We start from the raw sequence: 22,215 nt of genomic DNA on the forward strand, positions 1-22,215 counted from the left end.
TCCCAGGTAGCTAAAATATTAAAACCAAAGGCTCTGCTTGTTACCTCGGGATAGGTAGATTGACCCATGAGAATAGCAACTGTATGAAACAATATTACTGTTTTGACCCAGTGGAAGAAAGACAAGTCTGCTAATTAGCTGGTTTCCCTCATTCAGCACGTGCATGCTACTGAATGAAGTAATGACTTGGACTGCAAATGTGTTAAGTTTAAAAAATGCATATAAATTTACCATAGCTCATATTTTATTCAATTTTAATATGGTTTCCATTATTAACTTCTAAAACAAAATGATTTCCAGTTTAGAAAACAATGCACTGACCACATAATTCCTTTTTCATTTTATACAGTTATACAAATATTCTAAATACACATTTTGTCAAGATGATGGCAAATAAGATTTAACTGTACAGTACATGAGGAAAGAAAATATTTTAAGCATATTTAGAAGCAATAGAAATGTCTATACAAAAGAAGCAAAAATGGAATAAAATTTCTTATATTTAAAGTATTGCAACAGTCCCACAGGTTTGTAACAAAAATGTTTTTGCACAGTTCCTCACAATGCCCCATTAATAGCTAAAGCAAGACAGCAATTTATAGAAAATAATGTTTAAAAATGCTACACAATACTACTGTTTGCACAGTTTGATCAAAATAACAAATCTACTTGGAATCAAGCAAAACTTAGGAGGAAATATACCAACGAACTTTAAAATTATCTGTATAAAATTCATTGCACATTATTTTACTCAGTTGTTTGAAAAGTAAAAAAGTGTATTTACAAAATATTTCGCAGACAAAATTATAAAGTGATGGATAATATATCTATAAGTAACACGTCTTGATACTGACAGTTTGAGAACACACACTAATGGTTTCATTGTTTCAAGAGGTTTTCAGTGCTCCTTCCACAGCAAACCACTGGGAAGTAAACTTGACTTCTACTTTGAAATGGATTTACAAGATGTTACACATAGCTATTTCAACATCTGCATTATAAAACAGTATGTTAAAAAGGTGAAAGAATGAAGGAATTTGTACATCTTAAAAAGTGAATAGATCAATAAGGGTATTTCTCATTTAGTTAAGATAATTGTTCATTATTCTTCAGATAGTAAACCAACAGCTAAAATGGAAATCTTGGACTAGATGAACATTGAAAAAGCACCATGCACAACAGTTTTAGTGTAGTAAACACTGAAAAAAAATAGCACCTGGAATCTTGTAACACAGATCATTTAAAACTGGTCGAGTAGTTGTCGGAGATATGGTGCCTTTGATAACTCTCGGCTCACTCTGGATAGCTTGAAAAGTACTGGACAGTTCAGAGAAACACACTGGATCTGTCGATCAAAGCAACCTGTACAGTTCTTGCATATCTAGATATATTAAAAAAAGAAAACAGCTTCTTTTAAATTACATTTAATAAGAGGACTATTATAAATTAAGCATAAATAAGACTCAGGTGAATCTTTTCCTTTCAAGTGAATTTAGTTCCAATTACCAGCCTAAAGTCCAATCAACAGAACGGGTAAAGCTCTGTCAGTGGCAGATACCCCACAACATTGATCAATTTTGAGCAGAGGGATCAAGTGACAGTTGCAGTCCCCATGCTACCATACTGTCTCTTCTGAGACTGTCCAAATGTCAGTTGTGACAGCGGTGTCTGGGATGTGGACATCATCCAGTGTGAACTGGACTGAGACCAACAACTAGTTACACAGCTCATTTTCAGTCTCATTTCCCAAATTTTACTACCATCTGGTGGTAAATGGGAGAAATCAGTCAAATTCATTACAAATTACATTCAAAATATTAGAATGTGATTATTGTATTTATGATTAAAAATTGCTCTTTAACAGTGGGGACTTAAATAATATTGGAAATCAAAGATATTTCAAGCCATGAGCATATGTAAACAAGTATCTATCCTTTTTAATGTTTTGCTGCGTGAATTACTTATGTAATCTGAGATATTTGGTTGAACAAAGCTGTAGCAATAGGGGCAAACTGCCATGGTACAGCCATGTGATCTCTAATGCTCCAATTGCAAATCTTAACACACTCACCACTCTGCATAGTTTAAACAACTTTAAAAATCAAAGGGAAGCAACTTCCTCCAGTCCTAAAAATCTGTTCAATTCCATGTCTGCAGTATCATCAAGCCAAAGCAGTAAAAAAATATCGTGACTTAGCACCCCCCCGCCCATGAAATTCTAAAAAATAATAAATGTGGGTTCTTTTTATTTGTCTTCTGGTTTTTCAGCCCCTAGAATTCATGTTTAAAGCTTTTCTCTATAACCTCAAGGGCTAAAAACTTACAATTTTGTTTTAAAACAAGCTGAGATTCTGACATAGTCACAGGACTCCAGGAGGTGGGGCTTAAGCAAAACACCAAATGTTGCAAGACTCACAATAAAATCTCAAAAGTTGGTAAAACTAGGTCTACTACAATTCAACCGTGATGGCAGCAGGTGGGACAAAGTGATGAGCCCCTATGTTACTTATTTCTGGGAGAATTCAGAACCCAGTTAAAGTGCTTCTACACAGAACATACAGAGGACTAGATTTTTCACTCAATCCTATTGGAACTGAGAACCAGCAACCCACTCAGGCAAGTATGCATTAGTGCTCAAGTTCTGAGGAAGGGAAGGTAAAACTACTACAGAAGCAGCTGTAAATTAGCTGACTCAAGACATTTGCAATGTGATTTTCAAACACAGCATTCGTGTGAATCCTTAGAGACCATGACATGAACTTAATTTAGATCCCGTTTGTTCGAGACTTTCAACTGTATTAAATAGTTTTTAAGATGATCCACACTAGTTCTTTATAAACACTATTTAATTAAACTGTGGGCAAGGGACCAAACTGTTTAAAAAGTATTAAAGCCAGTTTCTAAATTCAGTTTAAGTATAGTTTGGATCCAGGTAAATGGTTTTTAAACTGAGTTTTATAAATTAGGCTAAGGTAGTTAAGATCCAGTGGAGTTCAGTTTTGCTGCTAGTTTTGCTATGTGTTTGTACCCTATGAGTTATAAAAACGTGTGCTCAACTTTCTGAGCCTACAGACCTTTATGGTTAAAGTAAAAGGAATGCTCTCAAGTAGGTACAAAATACCGTCAAGGACCCTCCCTTTGCGGGAATCCAGGTTGTTTAGTGATGCCATAGAAGGGTCCCATCATTCTCTTAAAGACTCCCACCAGACATAATAATTGTCTTTCCCTACCCGTATGATTGGCTCCCAAAAGGTCACTAATTTCTCGAGGTTCAGACAGCAACCAGCATAGTCCTATGTCTGTTCCTTCCACTCATTCGGCCTCCCCCTTGTTGACTAATGTATGCTGGCTAGCATATAAATGTATATCATATTAATGATATGTATATGCACACCATATATCCAAGTATGCATTAAGCACTAATAACATTAGGCACAAATATTGTAACAGTGATGTAGCCTAAACTGGCCTATACCATAATCCTGTTCACTTATGCTAAGTATCCTATAACTCCTTGCATTAGCTGAAGTAAGCTTTAGCTTAAGTAAATAGGAAAACTGTCAGCATGAGGATATAGAACAGGGGTGGTCAAACTTCTGACCCACTGAGCTGCATACGACAATCTTCAGAAGTTCGAGAGGCAGGGTGTGCCTGCCAGGGCTCGGGGTTTCAGCCCTGCTCCTGCAGAAGCCTCAAACCCCTCCTCCCTGCTAGGCAGAAGTCCCTACTCAGGGGTTCCGAGCTCTCCCCCCATCCCAGTCTGGTAGGCGGAGAATGGGGGGAGGGGGCTCCATGAGCTGCACTCTGGCTGTAAAAGATCTGCATGCGGCTCATGAGCCACAGTTTGGCTCCCCCCGAAATATAATTATTTCCTCATAGCAACAGAAAGGGAGTTACCCTCACAAACCTATTTATCCTGGTATAGCCCTAGGTTGTGTCTTCACTCCCCTTAGTACCTTGAACGCATGTGCTCAGAACAAAAGAAAAGGGGGTACACCATGGTACCAGAAACAAACAAGGTAAACAGCTGATTAATTGAATCCAGTTCCAAGTGATGTGTCTAGTATCTTTTACTATCAACAAAGTAAGCTTTAGAGATGTAACTTTGAAGAGCACACCTTCTGTGTATGGTGAATCTAACACTGCTGCACAGGACTGCTCTTTGGAGACTGGTATCATATAGAACCTTTTTCCTGTACCATATTAATAAACCTCACTGACATCAGTTATTTGGTTTCTTGAGTATATTTCATAACAAAGTGTGGCCAAACAATTCAGTATACAATTTATGAACAGCCTCAACACTGGAGCAGGAGAATGGGCAGGAAAGTGTAATGGAGCTTGTTGGTACAGGGAATAAGAAGGGCATCTCCCTGTGAGCTGGACCAAGGGCTCCCCCAGAGCAGAAGAGGGGAAGTTTATGATTGGTCACTGTGGTGAAGAGGTCTCATTGAGGTGTGCCCCACTAGCAAAAGATGGAGGGGAGCGTGGGGTTGTGGAGTTCCCACTCATGATTCGCATGGAAGGAGCGACTGAGCTGGTCCGCAAAGGAATTGCTCACACTGGGAAGATAGACAGCATGGAGGGAGATGTTGTGCCGGAGGCACCAGTTCCAAAGGAGGATGGCCTCCACCAGAGGGACTGGCTCCGCCCTGCTTGTTGACATAAATAACAGCCACCATGTTGTTGGATAACACTTAAGACATAGCAGTCATGGAGAAGTGTCAGAAAGGCCCAGCAAGCAAAGTGGATGACACGTGATCTTGCCCCAACTGTCGAGGAACAGGGCCAGACAACCGCCCAAAGTAATCGGTAGTGGAATCTGAAGAACGGAGTAGGGTTCGCGGTTCTTGTGGAAGGCGTCAAAAGCTTTGCCTGGGGGTTCATTGCAGAAGGGAAGATGTGGCTGAGATAGAGGCAGTGGAATGTTGTGGATGTTGCGAGTGAGGATGGAGGCGAGAGGGCTCAGGATGGCGCTGTGGATAGGGCTGGTAGGGGGTGTGGGGATGGAGTTGGAAAGACAACCAGGGCTACCTGCAGGTAAGGGCAGGGGTATAGAGGCCCAGCAATTGAAGGGCTACCCGAGAATCCTTAAGGGAACGGAGGGACTCATCAGTTTTATCACTGAAGAGCTTTGGTTGTCAAAAAGGAGGTCCTCAAGAGTAGTTTGGACCTCCTTTGGGAAACCGCTGTACTGCAGCCAGGAGTCATGGTGGAGGACTAGTCTGGAAGCCAGTGAGCAGAAGGTGGTATCAGCAGCATCGACTGTGACCTGAAGGGCCACCTTGGCGACTAATTTTCCCTCCTCCATGAGGCACTGGAAATCCCGATGCTTATCAGGTGCCAGGAATGCTTGGAAGTCTGCAATCTTAGTATAGGAAAGAAAGTCGTATTTTGCAAGAATGGCCTGGTAACTGGCAATGCGGAACTGGAGGCCCGCAGAGGAACTTCTTAGCTGCCTGGTCTGGGGACGGGGTGTGTGGAACGAAGAGGTAGCTGGAGGGCACGTTCCGTGGCCGCCTGGACCACCAAGGAATTTGGAGGAAAGTCAGACAAGAAGAAGTCGTACCCTTAGCTGGCACAAAGTGTCTACACTCAGTCCATTTTGGACTGGGGGGCACAGAAGGCTGGAGTGTGCCAAACTGCTTGTGCCAGGTGGAGGATGGCACCGTGTATTGGCAAGGCGATGCGGGAGGGTCCAGGGGCCTGCAGAACTGATCGTGGGGGTCCTATACATCTTCCACAGGGAGATTGAGGGCAGCGGCCATGTGGCAGACAAGGTCCTGGTACTGGGCATGGTCGTCCAGAGGGGAAAGGGAAGGTGGGATGTACGCATCATCAGGCGATGAAGAAGTGCCAGCAGAGACCAAGGGAATCAACGGTGTTGGCGGTACGGAGGGTGCTGGGAGAGCTGAAGCGTCGTGGGGAACCTCATAGACAGAAGGTGGATCCACAGGAGGTGAAGACAGGTGGTGGTGTGGGCGTGAAGAGAGTCTTTGGCTGCAGTACGGGTCCCAGTGGACCAGTATGGCCAAGTGTAGGGGTTGCCAGGCACTGGCAGTCCCTGCAGGTAGGCAAGCCACAGACTGGCCACTGGGCCATAGTGAGACAGATAGGATTGGCAGAAGGGATCTGGGCTGTAGGAGCAGGCTGGTGAGAAGGCTGAGTCCTGTTTAGAGGACTAGCCAGACTCTGAAAATGGATCTGGTAGGGGTGGGGCTGCCAGTGCTGGCAGAGCCATCAGTGTGGGGTGGAACAACGGAGGGTGGTCCACAAGCAGGAAAAGGTTCCACGGCCAGAGATGGAGGACTGAGAACCTGCGGTGCAGAGCGCTCAGGGGAGCCAGCGAAAGGCAGCAGTAGTTCGACTGTTGGTGCTGGGGGGAAAGTGTCCCGGAGCGCATGGGACCAGGTGGTCCCAGTGGTGTGAATGGCACTGGAGGTGACAGCAGCTGGGCGGACACTGTGGCTGGTGCTGTTGCAGCTCGATGTTTGGATTTATGCTCTGAACAAGGCTTCTTCGGAGCAGAAGCCTCAGAGTCAATGCGCGACTTCTCACCCAACTTGGTGTAGCTCGGGAAAGGCCAGGAGAATCACCCACCATTGGTGCCAGTTGGCTTTCCAATGGATCTGCCAGTGCCAGATCTGAAGGGGTACGTGGCCACATCGCTTCTTTCATGAGGAACTTAGGGAGACGAAGCTCCCAAGCTTCCTGAGTCTAAGGCAGAAAAGATCGGCAGATGGAGCTGTGAGCGGTAATATGGGCTTCGCCCAAGCAGTAAAGGCAGCATTGGTGCTCGTTGCTTACAAAGGAGTGAGGGCATGAAACAGTACTTAAAACCGGCTTGCCTGGGCATAGTTCCTGGGTCGGGGGAGAGAGTCCCACAAGGGAACAAGTCCAAAGAGTAACAACTAACAACTATCTAAAGAACGGACAACTAACTAGAACTATGAAAAAGAACTATGTACAAGGCAAAAAGGCGAAAAACATGGTATCTCTAGCAAGATAGGAGCACCAAGGAACAGGGGTTCCGACTCTGGCCATGGGGCAGTAAGAGGGAACTGAAGCAGCGTCGACCCATGCAGGCTCTTAAAGCTTCGGACACGCTACGTGGCTGACAGACAATACATACACGGGTCAATGGACACTACTATGAACAGTTCCGGATCTGGTACACAGCACATGTGCACCCACGTTTGGAATCCACATGGGACCATCACTCGAAGGAGGTGTTTCTTCTTCCTCTTCCTTGGCTCTTGCTCCTCTGTAAGGTCCTCTGTGGAGCAGGACCCAAAGGCAGCAGTTGTTGCTCCTCACATGCCCTCTTATGAGATGGGATCCTGTAGAACTGTTTGCCATAAAAGGCTCATGGGTTCCAATAAGTCCAATGATGGGCATAAGTCAAGGGGAAAGGGTCCCAAGGTCCTTGCCATGGTTGCTAGGTGTCTTTTCTGCTGGGATTTTCCTTTTCAGGATGTCCTTCAAGGAAGGGAGGCTGGAGCAATCTTGTACAAATACCTTGGAAACCTCCCATATCTACTGGAGGAGCAAGTGGTGCTGGTACTGTGGTCAATTCAGCACCAGGGCCCAAAAGGCATCTTGTAATTGCATCAGTACCAGAGGTTGGTAGTTGGATGGCTGGTGGGCTGATGGCTCCGCCTTCCCCCATCCCCTCAGTGCACCGCGTCCAGGAGCGGCCCTGGACAGAGCTAAAGCGGCCTGGCTCAGGTGGGGCCTGAGCTCCGTTCCGCTCAGAGCCGCATGGTAAGGGGGAGGGGCTGCGAGCTCCGGTCCCGCCGGAGCCACGCTGCTGCAGCGCTGTCCAGGGGCCAGGGCAGCTCCTGGACGCAGCGCGCTGAGGCTCCGAGAGAGGGGAGAGGTGGGGGTAACCCGGAGCGGCCCTGGACAGAACTAAAGCAGCCTGGCTCGGGTGGGGCCTGAGCTCCTCCCCGCTCGGAGCTGTGTGGTAAGGGGGCAGGGCCTGAGCTCCTCCCACTCAGAGCCGCGTGGTAAGGGAGCGGGGCTGCGAGCTCCAGGCTGGCTGGCGGGAACTTAGGCCCCGCTGGAGCCAGGCCGCTGTAATGCTGTTGAGGGCCGCTCCCGGACGTGGCGCGCTGAGGCTCTGGGAGAGGGGGGAGGCGGAGGTAAGCAGCATGGCAGAGGGCTGTGGGCAGTTGGATAAGGGGCAGGGAGTCCCAGGGACAGTCAGGGGACAGGGAGGGGGCAGAGGTTCTGCAGGGGACGGAGAAGGCAGGGTTGGATCGTGGGCATTCCGGGGGTCTGTCAGGACTCAGCAGGGGGTGGTGGTGGACAGGGGTCAGGGAAGCCAGGGGACAGGAAACAGGGGTGGTTGGTGGGGGGTGGGGTCCCAGGTGGTGGTTGGGGAGGGGTTTTGGAGGGGCAGTGAGGGTACAAGGAGCAGGATGGATCGGGGATTCTGAGGGGGGCAAGTTGGGGGGCAGGAAGTGAATGGGGGTCGGATAGGGGGCAGGGCCAGGCTTTTGGGGAGGCACAGTCTTCCCTACCCTAAAAGCTTATTCAGCAGTTTGAGGCTTGCAGACAGCTATTTAACACAAAGAGCCAAGCTGTTATCTTTTCCGTGGGAGAAGGATCACATGAGAAGAGCAATATCCTACACCACCTACCTCCTTCCCAACCCTACCAAAGGAGACCCCCCTCCCCTGCATTCCCCGAAGCTCCAGAGGGGTTAATTCAGTGGTTCTCAAACTTTTGTACTTGTGACCCCTTTCACATAGCAAACCTCTGAGTGTGACCCACCCTTATATTAAAAAAGTGTTTTTAATTTATATTTAACACTATTATAAATGCTGGAGGCAAAGCGGGGTTTGAGGCGGAGGCTGACAGCTCGTGACCCCCAGTAATAACCTCATGACCCCCTGAGGGGTCCCAACCCCCAGTTTGAGAACTCCTGGGTTAATTTAATTTTAGCACCCTGTGTCCAGTCACATGCATGTGCTATTTTGAGCATTTCAGTTTTCACAACATAGGCTCATCTCAGATTCTGGAACAAGCTCAAATGCTCAGTTCGTGGAGTATGTACATAAGTTATACTAAAAACAAACCCACAGTAACCGTCTCCAGTTTGTGAGGGACCCCATGGAGCCAGTCTCTAGGAAACAGATACATTCATGGAGGTTAAGTCCATTAATGGCTATTAGCCAGGATGGGTAAGGAATGGTGTCCCTAGCCTCTGTTTGTCAGAGGGTGGAGATGGATGGCAAGAGAGAGATCACTTGATCATTACCTGTTCGGTTCACTCCCTCTGGGGCACTTGGCATTGGTCACTGTCAGTAGACAAGATACTGGGCTGGATGGACCTTTGGTCTGACCCAGTATGGCCATTCTTATGTTCTAAGCTAAATGAACCCAAAGTTATGGAGACAGATTCAAGTCAAGGAAGCCAGCAGAGTATCAGAAACCTGGAAAAATCTCTGACTGGGTTGGCTCAGGCATTTGGTCACAAGCTGAGGTGGTTCAAAAGTTTTGGATTTTTTTTTAAAGCAGAAATTTTTTTTATTGTTTCTTTAAACAAACACAGCAAGCAGCCACACACTTCTGAAACCCCAAACCATGTTCAGGTTTTGGCAGACTAATTTCAGCTTTTCAATTTAAAAAAAACAACAAATTTTGAAGGAAGGCAGACATTGTCCGTGATTTTTTTCTGCTTTTTAAAACCCCCTAGTTTTCGATCCAAAAAAAGTTTTGACGGAAAATATTTGTCCAACCCTTTTAATGAGCTTTAGTGCCTTTTAGCACTAACGGATGCTGAGAACCAGTGATACCTTGTAAAGGTGACTTAAAAAGAAGTTTTCTCAAAACTGGGTTTGTGCTGAGATGTGGAAGGTTTTTAAATGTTTATTTTTCCCAGGGGTGCCTGGAAGGGGGGGAGGGCGGCAAGTGGGGCAATTTGCCTTAGGCCCCGCAGGGGTCCCCACAAGAATACAGTATTCTATAGTATTGCCACTTTTTTTTAAAGGAAGGGGCCCCTGAAATTGCTTTGCCCCAGGCCCCCTGAATCCTCTGGGCGGCCCTGACTTTGAAAGAATAAAATTACAGAGAATATATGTGCATTGCAGGAAGTACCAAGAAGTAACAACAATAATACAAGTATGTGTTGGAAGGTGAGTGTGACAGAGAGAGAGAGAGAGAGAGAGAGAGAGAGAGAGACCGACAGACAGACAGTGTGTGTGCTGGCTGCTGGGAAAGTTTCTGAGAGACGCCCTGTGTGGTCTCTTTAAGACACTCACTGAAAGCTCTCCTGCTCTGTCCTGAGCCCTGATATCTCTCCTCCCCTGCTCTGCAGAGATGGGATATATGGGCAGGTAGGGAGGGAGAGAGTGTGTGTGTGAGAGAGACTCTGTGAGCTGGCTGCTGGGGAAATCTCAGAAAATAGAGCACTGTCTCTAAGAAAGGCATGCAGCCACTCACTCTTCCCCACAGCAGCTCCGAGTCCTGAGCCAGGCTGTGTCCCATGTCTCTCCCTTGCTCTGCGGAGATGAGGTATGGGGGGGGGGAGAATGACACCATCCTGACGACAACATCCTCCTCCCTCTGACCCCCCACACAGCCAGCAGGGTGGTCCTGGGAGCTATTGCAGGATGGTGCAACGTGGCGGGGAGGGGCACCTGAACACATGCTGCTGGCTGTGTGTGCTCTCCTAATCAGCTGGGCGGCACTTAAATCTCTCCCATGTGGCCGCTCAAGTGCGCAGCTTACAGGGAACACGGGTCCACACCCCACACACTATTGTGATAATCTTTGTACAAAGTATGCTTTGTGAGGTATCATTTGAACACTCATAATTTGCTGGTCATTATTATCCTAATAAAATATGTGTGGCAACATTGTATATGAAGTTATAAGATTCCACTGAATTGTGTTATTAACACACGTTCCAAATTGAGGTTGACAAAGAGGTCTGTCTCAAAGAAAGGAGGCTGGAAGGTGGAGGAATCTTGTACAAATACCTTGGAAACCTCCCATATCTACTGGAGGAGCAAGAGGTGCTGGTACCGTGGTCTCTGTGTATGCTCTGTTTAATTTGAATGTAAGCAGTAAACAGAGTCATCACGTAGGAAGGCAAACAAACAAAGGACATTTAAACAGGTAAGGAAAAAGCAGCAGGGAACATCCTTCTATATAGACTCTGTCTCCTGAATCTCAGATGGAAATATTTTTCAAGAGGGGGACTGACACTATAAAAAGGAGGTACTAACAAACAAAGACACCCCCCTCTCTCTCCCTGCCCATAGTGTTCACGGCCCCCAAAGTGACAAAGGAAGCATTTGTTGAACCTTCGGAGAAGGGGTCCTGACCTAAGAAGTCTGGTCAGTCAGACTGCTGAAAGTATATGGTGAGAAACTTTGCTTGAATCTGGTAGTTTGTGTTAAGTTAGGCACCAGTAGTATTTTAACTTTTATTTTCTTGTAACCATTTCTGACTTTTACGTCTCATTACTTCTATTAATTAAAATCTCTCAAACTTGTTTGATCTAATCCAATGTGTTTACATTGAAGTGTCTGGGAAAGTCCATTTGGGGTGGTAAGCAGTGTGCATATTATTTCTATTAAATTAACAACAGATTTTATATAAAGTTGGTTTGGCCAGAAGGGCTGGACATACATTTCTGGGGGAAAAGCTAAGACTGGAAGTGTGTTGGGGTCACCTGGCTGTATAACGAAGGCTGGTAAGAGCCAAGATGAGGTTGGCTGGCTGCAGCCGACATACAGACCTAGCAGGGAGTGACTTGCATACTGGAGGTTGTTTGTGAGCAGTCCTGGCTGGAGGCTACAGCAGTAAAGCATCGTAAAGGGCACCCCAGGCTAGAGGGCAGGAGTGACACAACTACTCTTTAGTAGGACTGCACCCTGATATGTCACAGCATGATCTTCTTAGCCAGTGCTGTGGTCTCCATATCAGTGGGGATGAGAGCCTCAGAGGTACCTTTATGAGGATGTGTTCCTTTTCTTTCATTCCATTCTGGAGAAAGAGGTTGTTTCTTCTTTGCAGCCTCGATTGGGGTAGTCAATAGGCAGACTGCGGGATAAATCCGGACCGCCAGCTGCTTTTGAGCAGGCCCTGAAATCTTTTTATTTACTGTACTTATCATTATTCTTATTTTTTAATATTATTTTCTCTGAAGTCTGGTCCTTGACCAAGAAATCTGGACTTTGACCAAAAAATAACTGTCTAACCACTGGCCTAGATGATTTTGGTGGTCCCCCAATGTCTTTGCTTACTGTCACAGCGGAGACAGATGTTGGGGCTCTCTGAGCAGCCGGATCCAAAGGATAGGGGGGTGAATTAGATCCTGCAGCTCTCAGAGATCACTCCATCCACAGGAGTTTAGTCTGTCCTGCCTCAGTTTCTTAGATCTGCTTTTAAAACCTGAGCAGATCTTATATTTGGAGGTGATGAGAGTTTCTCCCAAGCAGCAGAGGCAGCTTGAATGACTGTCACTGTGGTGGGAAAGACTTATGGCAGATCCGGCAGGGTTTGAAGCCCAGGGTGTTATACATAACCTGTCCCTGAGGCTGTGGATCAAGGCCCAAGAAAACAAAAGGGCCCAGAGCAGGCAAAGGAAAAAAGGGAACTGCTCCCCTCCCCCAAACACAAACTGTGCTAAATAACAAAAACAAAACAAACCAACCACCCCCCCCAACCACCCCCCCCCCCAAGAAATAAACAAGATAGGTAGCAAGCTGCACAGCTAGCTGTTGGACACTGTGATGCTCCATCTCAAGCTGCAGGTGGTTGAGAAGGAATGGGAGTGGTGGTGGGTCTGCCCCTCCCTATATACTCTGTTACCAGGGCATAGGCATGACCCATGGACACTGCTGCTGAAAATCTCCAATTAAGAGTGCCTAAGTGTGTGCACATCCAGGCCTGGAGCACCCATGGAGACATTTCTCGACAAAGTGGGTTTTATATTGCATTCTGAAAGCTCTTGAGATTTGTGATCATTCTGGGAATGAGCTGCACATTCCTGGGCTAGTCTCTGAGGAAGCTCTGCCTCCTGCCCACAAACCTAACCCTCCAGATTAGAAATCCCATCGTTCCAGTCAAGTAATGATCACACAGGGTGAAATGGCCCAGAGGGAGTTTGAGTGAATCCCATAGGGAGCTTTGATGATGACTGAATCTTGACTTTGAACAAGCTTTCATTGGGAACTCAGGGAAGACAATGTAGCACTGGGGTGATGCGTTCTTGGCAGCATGTGCTGTTGGGTATGCACGTTGCTGAATGCTAAACCAATAAGAGCTTAAACAGTCAGCAATTATATTGATCGCTGATCCCAACCCTAGGGGATGCTAACAGTCAGACTCCCTCTTTGCCCATTCTGTGCCCTTTGATCTATGGCAAAGATCCTGACGACACAGGGCAGCAACAGTAGAGTTGATTTTTTAACAGACACTGCTGCTGCTGACAAGCCAGGCTGCCGCTGCCACCACACATGTATTTCATCATCCCTATTTGAAACAAAAACATAGCTGTTCCGTTCGTAACTCATTAACAAACTCATTTACAGGGACTCCAAACCATTCTCAAATATATAATTTCCCCATTACAGCTCTGTGCACTGCTCCTAAATCCCAGTGCCAGAACAGATCAATAAATATTTAAATTACACTCTGCATTTCTTTGATAAGTTAGACAAACGAACTACCTGCTTAACTGACTGTACCTACAAACTGAATGTTTAGTTTCATCCAAAACCTTTACTTTGCGATTTAAATCAAGCGACAGTCTCATTGGGACATAGGAGATTTTTGTGACACCTTCCCATTATTTCTAAATAGGAAGATGGTGATTAGTGCCCCCCATAGATTTACTTAGCCCCTTCCCATATCCCTGTAGGCCTCAGGTATGTATTGTTTTTCTGACACACAAACACTTCTTGCTATTTGAAATATAACTGGAAATTAATCAGTTATTTTGGTACAAAATGCCTGTGTTTTGGATGGGTTTCCATAATTTTTGCCATTTTCACCACAAAAAAAATTCTAACATTCATGATCTTTTGCTAAGAAGAATGGAGATGAGACACAAACATCTTCTTGTGCTAAGCATTTTCTTCAGTGTTGTGCAATGCCAGGCTACTATAGTGCCAGATGCTATATACAAACAGACAAAGATACAAATATAGGAAGATAGCACCCGGTATGATGCAGCTGGATTGTGCTTTGTGTTTCAATTTAGTTTCAGAACTACTGAGTATTGTAATTTTAAAGGGTACCCACTAAAATGTTGCCCTGTGATCTTCTTTACCCTCAGGGAAAAAGTTCAGCCACTTTTTAAGTTAATTCTGCGTCTCTGTATTGTGGGCAGCTGACTAAATGGCAATGACAAAATGCTGTGTCTGCTTTATTCCTACCTTGACCAGTTGTTCCTGCTTACGCTCCAACTCTCGGATTTCTTGGCTGAGAATCACTGCCACATGCTGTGGCTGGCTTCTGCATTTACTACAGATCCCATGCTGTGTCAGTTCATCACACACAGGACAGTGTAAGGTAGTGAAATACTGGGAGATTGTGCCTTTTCGGCCTTCCAGCTCGGTTCGGGCAGTGGAGGCAGCTCTCTGGATCTATAAAAAAAAATTTAAGAGAGGGGGAACTCTTAAGTCGGCTGCTATATTTATGCCTGAGTCATTCATCAGATTTTTAAGGTGTATAAATTTAACAGGATCTGCAGAGCTTGGACTCATGTGTTAGTTATTATCAAGAACTAACTCTCTTCATCTAAAGTACATGACTTATGCCTAAGTGCTTCAATATGTGGTAAGCTACATATACAGAGACCACCCATACACTTTGAGCTGTTTCACAGCCAAGCTCAGCATGAGGCAGCAGAAAGAATCAGTAACTGAATTACATGCTAGACATATTCCTAGATAGGAGGAACTCATCTTGCCAACCTACAGTCACAAATCGGTTTAGCTGGTATCCTGAAAAGGTTTTTCTTAGGTGCTGATCTAACTCATTTCTGAGTACGCCCATGGTTGCAGTTTCAATTGTTCTCATTTCACGTATTAGAGACAGGGAAATTTTAGGCCCCAAATATAACACTGAACAGAAGTTAACAGTTTTTTCCCTCTTCTGAGCTCCACCTCTCTTCCACCAAGTTTAGTTTCCAAGTACTAATGCAATTCCCTGTCACACAGTTTTCATGTCCATTCACTGGTGATTTTAGCCCAAACACCTAGGGATACATTAAGAAAAAAGGCTCTAAGATCCACCAAAATGCCAGGTTTACTCTTAAATATTAGGGTTGCCGTCTAATTCCTGGCAGAGTCTTCCACCTAGCCCTCTTCCCCATGCCCTGGACACTTTTCCTCCTACTCTACCCCTCACCCCAGACAGACTTACTGAGCTTGGCCCTCCCCTCCTCCCCTCACTGCATACACATACCTCTCCCCTCTCAGGGTACTTCACCCAGCTCCCCTTGAAGAAAGTAAGCACTCTGCGTATAAGGCTCACCGGCACTGCCTTTGACTCCTCTCATCTAACTGCTGCCACAAAACTTGTCTTGACCTTTTAATCCATCACTATGGAGAGAGGGAGCTCCTGAGAGCTGTGTTGTCCAGTATTCAATAGGGTGGGATATGGGGAGGCAGAGTGTACAGGTGAGTCTTGTAGTGAGTGTACCAAAAAGCCAGGAGGGAACATTGTCTACCACATGGTAGGAGAAACTAGAACATACTGAAAAAACAAGGGGAATTTTGAGGTTTCTGGTCATGGCAGGGTCTGATCTCTGGGGTACACAAAAGTGTAAAATGCACCAGGGTTCCACAAAAGGGTGAAGAGCAGCCAGTTGTTATAAGAATGAAGAACCTCCCCACTGCCTAGGGAGAGCACTAGGAAAGGGACAAGTTTCCCAGGGACTTGGCACTGTGGAGCCACAAGTTCTACTGGAGCACTCTGTTGAAGGTATTAGCTTGTGTGACTCTCACAGTGGATTGATCCGGACATGGGAAAGAAGCAGAAGTGAAAGTACAGCTTGTATGGACATTGTTAGCATAAAGACAAAACTCCTGACATTTTAAATAATGATTCTATTGAGTGACAATTAAATAATACAACACATTATGGAGGGGTGCCGCTCTCTCCATAGTTAAGGGTAAAGCTAACTTTTTGTATAAGCACAATTTTTTACTCTCCTTATCTTCAGCAAAAACAAAAAGAATCCACCCAACATTTCACTTACTACATCTCAACCCAGAGTAGATTCCCCCCGTGAATATTCCTGGACAAATCACAGCGTTTCAGAGACATGAGGGTTTAAAATTTCCTATCATTCACTTTTTAAATATTTTCCTGCTATTTTTGGTGCGTCATCTCTCCTAAACATATTGACATAGAAATATAAACTTTCCTTTTCCAACAGAGCCAGATATGTACATGGGCCTTTCATAGGTTTCGAGTGGATGCATGCAGGCATTAGAGAGAAAATTAAAGGATGAATGCGAATGCAAATGCAAAACCAGATCCATATCCAGATATGTTAACAAAGAACACATGTAGTATATACTTGGATTCTTTGGAATTAATTTTGGAAGAGGCCAGGAAACACAGCTGATGATATGGATAGGCCCAACCTTGAGTACAAGAGCTGCAATGGAAACTAATTTTACTAAGTGAAAGAACTGCAGAGGGTTTAGTGATTTAATTTATACACTCAGGCACCAAATTATTACCTTGTAAAATAAATCACCCCTGCTGTTACCTCACATAAAGCTCTTTATTTAAAAAAGAGTAATCAAATTCAAGTACCACCCAGATACACTGAGTGTTATCTGACAAGCTTACCCTTGGCAATTCATGATACCAGCTGAAAACATCTATGCCAATTAGCGAGAAAATTCTAGCCAGGGGTGGAAGAATTTGTTTGGTGATGTAGTACGTGGCATTCAACCTCAGGTTGGTATCTTGTAGGACCTCAATGGGCCGCCTCACCAGTTGTATAAGAGGCAATCCTGGCATGCCATACACAATGACATAGGGTACTCTTTCCCCAACTCGAGGCTCAGAACGACGGTCATATGCAAGCATCCTCCTGTTTTTTTTAAAAAAAAAAAAGTCTTCACAATGTATCTTAAAATTAAATACTAGCAAGTGAAACAAATAGGTATTTAAATCAGGGCATCCAGACTTGACCCAACTGAAGGTCATATCAACAGCTCTCCTGAAGCCTGAGTTCTGCACCTAATAAGCATAAAAAGGAGCACGCAGCAAGCTGTCTTGACCTTTAAGAGAGAGGTATGTTCTACATGGAATACAGGTCATCGCAAACTATACTCTATCTTGATCCAAACAGCCCAGCCTCCAGAAGTAACCGGGTGGCCACAGGTCATATTTGGTTTACAGGTCACCTTTTGACTACCCCTAAGTTGAAGGAACACTTTATAAAAGAGCAGCCACTATATTAAAATGAGCACAAACGATCAGAGTGCAAAGGACTTTATAGTCTTGAGCGAAGAGCAGGGTTTGTTTTCTGGTATCCATTTTATTTTACTAGGAAAAATATGGCCATAGGTTTAAGAAATTTTGTACTGAATATAAGGAAAAATTCAAGTGATTGGCAAAATATGTTAAACCGGTTCACATGCAGCTGACCTTTTATTATCAAAATATCAGTATGGTGAAGTACGTGCTAAAAACAAGCAGGACTGCTGTTTAATATCACAAACTATGGCAGAAGAGAGGCTTAATAGCATTAAAATGAGAGAATCCACTAGCAACATTTTTTCTACAAAATTAATCTACTGCCAGTGAGAGACACCAAATGACCTCTGAGACTGAAGTCCTTTATACACAGAACAGTCAGTAACAGCATGGGTTTCACTACACTGCCTTGACGGTAGGCCTTGTTCTTGACCTTGAGTGATAATCTCTAGTAGTAAGGAAGAAACTGGGTTTCCATGATTATTCAATCCTTAATCTCTCTCTTCTGAGACACCCAACTAGGGCAAGTACTAATTGCTATGGTCCTCTGGGATGTAGACATATGCTCTCTGAGAAGTGGTCTGAGAACCACAACCAGACGCACAAAATATTAAGGAAACAGGGGTGGCTCTAGCTTTTTTGCCGCCCCAAGCACGGCAGTCAGGCAGCCTTCGGTGGCATGCCTGTGGGAGGTCTTCAGTCCCGCAGATTTGGTGGCTTGCCTGCGGGAGGTCCGCCAGTCCCGCGGCTTTGGCGTACCCGCCGCCAAATTGCCACCAAATCCGCAGGGCCGGTGGACCTCCTGCAGGCATGCCGCTGAAGGCTGCCTGACTACCGCCCTCGCAGGGACTGGCAGGCCACCCCCCGCGGCTTGCCGCCCCAGGCACGTGCTTGGAGCGCTAGTGCCTGGAGCTGCCGCTGCTGATAAATCCACAATTAGCACTTTTAGGCTTCTCATTTACCTTGTGATTTCTAGGGCTGGTACACAGGCTCCAGGTCTGTAAGCGGAACTCCCTCTGTATTCCTTTGCAAAGATGAAATCTTGCATGCTGGCTTTGCCTTCTAGTAATTTCATGCATTGATTCTGAACATACTGTTTGATCTGACTTATGTCACGTGTTTCAAATAGCAGCTTGATAGAACGCTCAAGTATCTTCAAAACAAAAGGAGAGATGGGAAAAATCTGTATCTTCTCGTTCAACATTAGTAAAAAGGAATTTGTTATATAAAGAAATATTTTATAATATATATTCAGTATAAATTCAAAAACATACATTTGTTTAAAAAAAGTATCAATTTTTGTTTCTCTAGGATACCCCTGAATATCTTCCATCTCTTTATTTTTATTTTACAAAGCAAAGAAAACCTTAAAAATAGCACTGTATATGGAATTTATGCCACTACACTATATAGAAAGATTTTTCTTAATTTTGAAATAGAATATTATGTATGACACCTTTCAGTATCCTCCTCCACTCTTCAAAGGTGCTAAATAAATGCACCATATGAACAGCTGTTTCTCAATTTATTTGAGGTTAACAATATTTTCCATGCTACTTGTTCCTTTCTTGCAACACATTTTTCTAATTAAATAATTATCCATGACTTACAGACAGGGCCGCCCAGAAGATTCAGGGGGCCTGAGGGCCTCGGTGGCAGGGGGCCCCTGCTTCGGTGGTAATTCAGCGGTGGGGGGTCCTTCCACTCTGGGACCACCACCGCTGAAGTGCCCCGAAGACCCTACTCGTGCCAGAAACAATGGAGAAAACCCCGAAGAACAAAGACAGATCTTGTCTTCAGAGTTAGAATTTTTACGGGGGCATGTATTGAAATGATTTTTAAGGACTGCAGTGGAACAACATACTGCATTTGTAAAACTTGAAAGAATTTGTGTGTATTTTACCTTGGAAACAGCAGGACAAGAATCTCTTCGAACTGTCTCTATGCCTTTTGCATCAAATACTGGGTCCTTTTGATCCAGTGCTTCATACATGTATCCCACATACCTCTTCTTGGTTTGCAAGACACAAGGCAAATACACCTGTAGGGTTAAAAACATGTAGCCTCTTTATACTGTTATTCATTAGCAGCATAACAGGATTGCATGTTTAGAGGTTTTTCTAAGGCAATGTTAATTTTGACTTTTTTACCTTTTGTTTCCTCACAAACACAAATAAAAAGTAAGTTAAAGGAACATTAAAGGTTCACAGGAAAAGTGTAGGTTCAGACTGTCATTCCACACTCACCTTATGCTCTACCTAGATATTGCCACAAGTGATATACAAACTGAGGATCCTGTAATATTCAGGCACACAAAGTCATATACAGTCTAACAGTGACAGCCATCATTCTGAATTCTTTAACCTTTCTTTATGACTTAGAATGGCAACTTACCTTACAGTAACTGAAGTTCTTTGAGATGTGTGGTCCCTATGGGTATTCCATTGTGGGGTGCTGAGACTGGAAGATTTTTCATTAGCAGTATCTTTTGGTCTGTGCTTGTGCCCTACACCTCCTCCTGCCCCAAACTAAGGCCTGGAATTGTGGTCTAAATTCCTGGGGTAGTTTGTCAGTGAATACAGAAAAATTATAATGAATAAAATCATATTTAGACACCAAGGAGGAGTATGAGTCCTCAGATTCCACAGGCCTTGTAACTCTAGGCTGATCGACTGTACTGGTGAATGATGAACTGACACTGCAGGCACCGCTACTAGTCACCTTATCAGTGAGTATTGGTTACGGCGGGTCAGAATACATAGCCAGATTGTTGAGGATAGTACACCCAGCCATAGAGGATGGAGAGGGGGAGGGGATTCTGCCTTTTGGCAGAGCTAACAGTGCCAATTTATGTCAGACAATGAGCGTTGGTACCACTGTATCCTCTTCCTTGCTGATGGACTCTACTGTTGGTTCAGTTGATGACTGCTCCCTTCTTTGCCTTGCTAGTGATAGGGCTGGGCCAGCTTCTTTGGTGATCGGTGGTTTTGGAACACTCTTGGCTCCCCATGAGCCAAGTTGAATCCGTGATCCCCAGGAGCTCCTGACATATCCATACTGGAGCATGGAGTCTCATCAAATTTGGAGGGCATAAAGGAGAAAATCGTCTTCTTAGATAAGGACTAGAGAGAGAATTTCTCTCACTTTTCATGTGATTGCTTGCTCTTTCCCTCCTGCCATTTGCTCTGCCTGCTAGAGTCCTTAGCTCTGCCCTCTGATGTTCCGCAGCAAGGGAGCACCGTGCTTGGTGGGGCATCTCTCGGCACCTCTGGCCGATGTACAGGGGGTCATCAGACCCCGGGTCGGACTAGGGCCTCATCCAACACTCCATCAGATATCTTCTGAGCTGGAACTCACAAGACTGCCGGGTTTGGAGCCGAAAGGAACAACAAATATTGCACTTGGAGGGAACGTGGGACTACCCAATCAGTATAAGCAAATGTCATGGAATCACTCACTGGAAACAACAGGGGACAGGCTGTACAGGACTTGAAGTGGGGATCTTGGGCATTCTAAGTACCCCAAATGATAGAGAAAGCCCCATACTAACTATCTAAAAAGGTCAACTACAGAAAAAAAAACTGAATTTGAGGCAGGAACGCTAGCAAAGCTGTGGACACCACAGTGGTTCAGTCTGAGACTAGAGGTGGTAGAAAGGAACTGGAGAGATGATTGGTCCATGCTTTCCCTTCTGTCATCAGTTTGGAGCACAAGAAGGTGCAGGGCACAGGCATGGACAGACAGACACCGCTAATGAAAAATCTTCCGATCTCAGTTGCAAGGACCACATGCGCACCCCACAGTGGACTACATATAGAGACCATCACTTGAAGAACCACCAGACTCTCAATGTTGTTTTATTGAATTTTGCTGTCTCTCCTTCTCTAAAAATAAATTAGCTTAAAATACTAAATGAAAGGACAGTCTCAAAAATATAATGGCCCTTAAACTGATTTAACCCTTACCATTCACCATGTCAATACAAGTGAAGGAGACATTTATGAAAACAACAAACTTCTACTAAAAAGAATCTCCACTGCTCTTTTGGATGTGCAATAATATTAGAATTATTTTGCTCCACACTGCATTCAGTGCTAGGGTAAAAATCTTCCGAAGAGCCGTGCACGCACGGCACGCACACCTAACTGGAATGCATAGGAGCAATCACTCGAAGAAGAACCTGTTCTCTGTGGGTTATTGGGATCAATATGTCTAAATTTTCTCTGCAGACTTCCTCTGACAACTGCAGGACAATGAAATGCAGTTGAAAGGACTGCTGGCTGTACACTCAAAGAAACACCCATGGTTCTGTTAAGTCACTGATCAAAATTGAAACCTTATTGAACAGCTGACCCCCTAACATGTTTAAAGAGATAACATTTTCTATCCAGACATTTGGGGCAAAGTGTATTTTCCTTTTACCTTTTCAAATTTCAGTTTTACTGGTTTTGGGTTGGTAGCTGTTACAGCTTCAGCAATTTCTTGGCCAATCTTGAAAGACTGCTCCTTAGTGGCTCCTTTCAACAGTACAAACATGCTAAAAAGATAAAAGAAGAAATAGGAAGTAAGGATACCATTACTTCAACATATATCCTGGAATGGGTTTACAAACTATAATACATTTGCCAGTATCTTGACTGGGAAACAGGGACATATGTGGTTGACAAAATTCGTTGAGATTGTCCACCAGTCTACTCACTGACACATCCTCGACTTCTCACAGCAACCCCTTCCCCTACTGACTGCTTTCTT

General features: G+C 44.8%; 1 protein-coding gene across 2 annotated transcripts in view; it reads right to left on the bottom strand.

Annotated features, from left to right (window-relative positions):
- Positions 1–227: 227 nt before the first annotated feature.
- Positions 228–22,215, bottom strand: part of REV3L (REV3 like, DNA directed polymerase zeta catalytic subunit) — a 242,819-nt gene continuing 220,831 nt past the window's right edge. For both annotated transcript variants that reach the window (XM_045010184.1, XM_045010187.1), the window contains 6 exons: positions 21,886–22,000; positions 19,367–19,504; positions 18,426–18,616; positions 16,828–17,074; positions 14,397–14,606; positions 228–1,381 (listed from right to left, as the gene is read on the bottom strand). In XM_045010184.1, coding sequence (XP_044866119.1) covers positions 1,241–1,381; positions 14,397–14,606; positions 16,828–17,074; positions 18,426–18,616; positions 19,367–19,504; positions 21,886–22,000 — 1,042 coding nt within the window. In that variant the 3' untranslated portion in view covers positions 228–1,240. The remainder of the gene's footprint in view (positions 1,382–14,396; positions 14,607–16,827; positions 17,075–18,425; positions 18,617–19,366; positions 19,505–21,885; positions 22,001–22,215) is intronic.

This window comes from Mauremys mutica, chromosome 3 (genome assembly GCF_020497125.1).
Source record: "Mauremys mutica isolate MM-2020 ecotype Southern chromosome 3, ASM2049712v1, whole genome shotgun sequence".
NCBI lineage: Eukaryota > Metazoa > Chordata > Testudines > Geoemydidae > Mauremys > Mauremys mutica.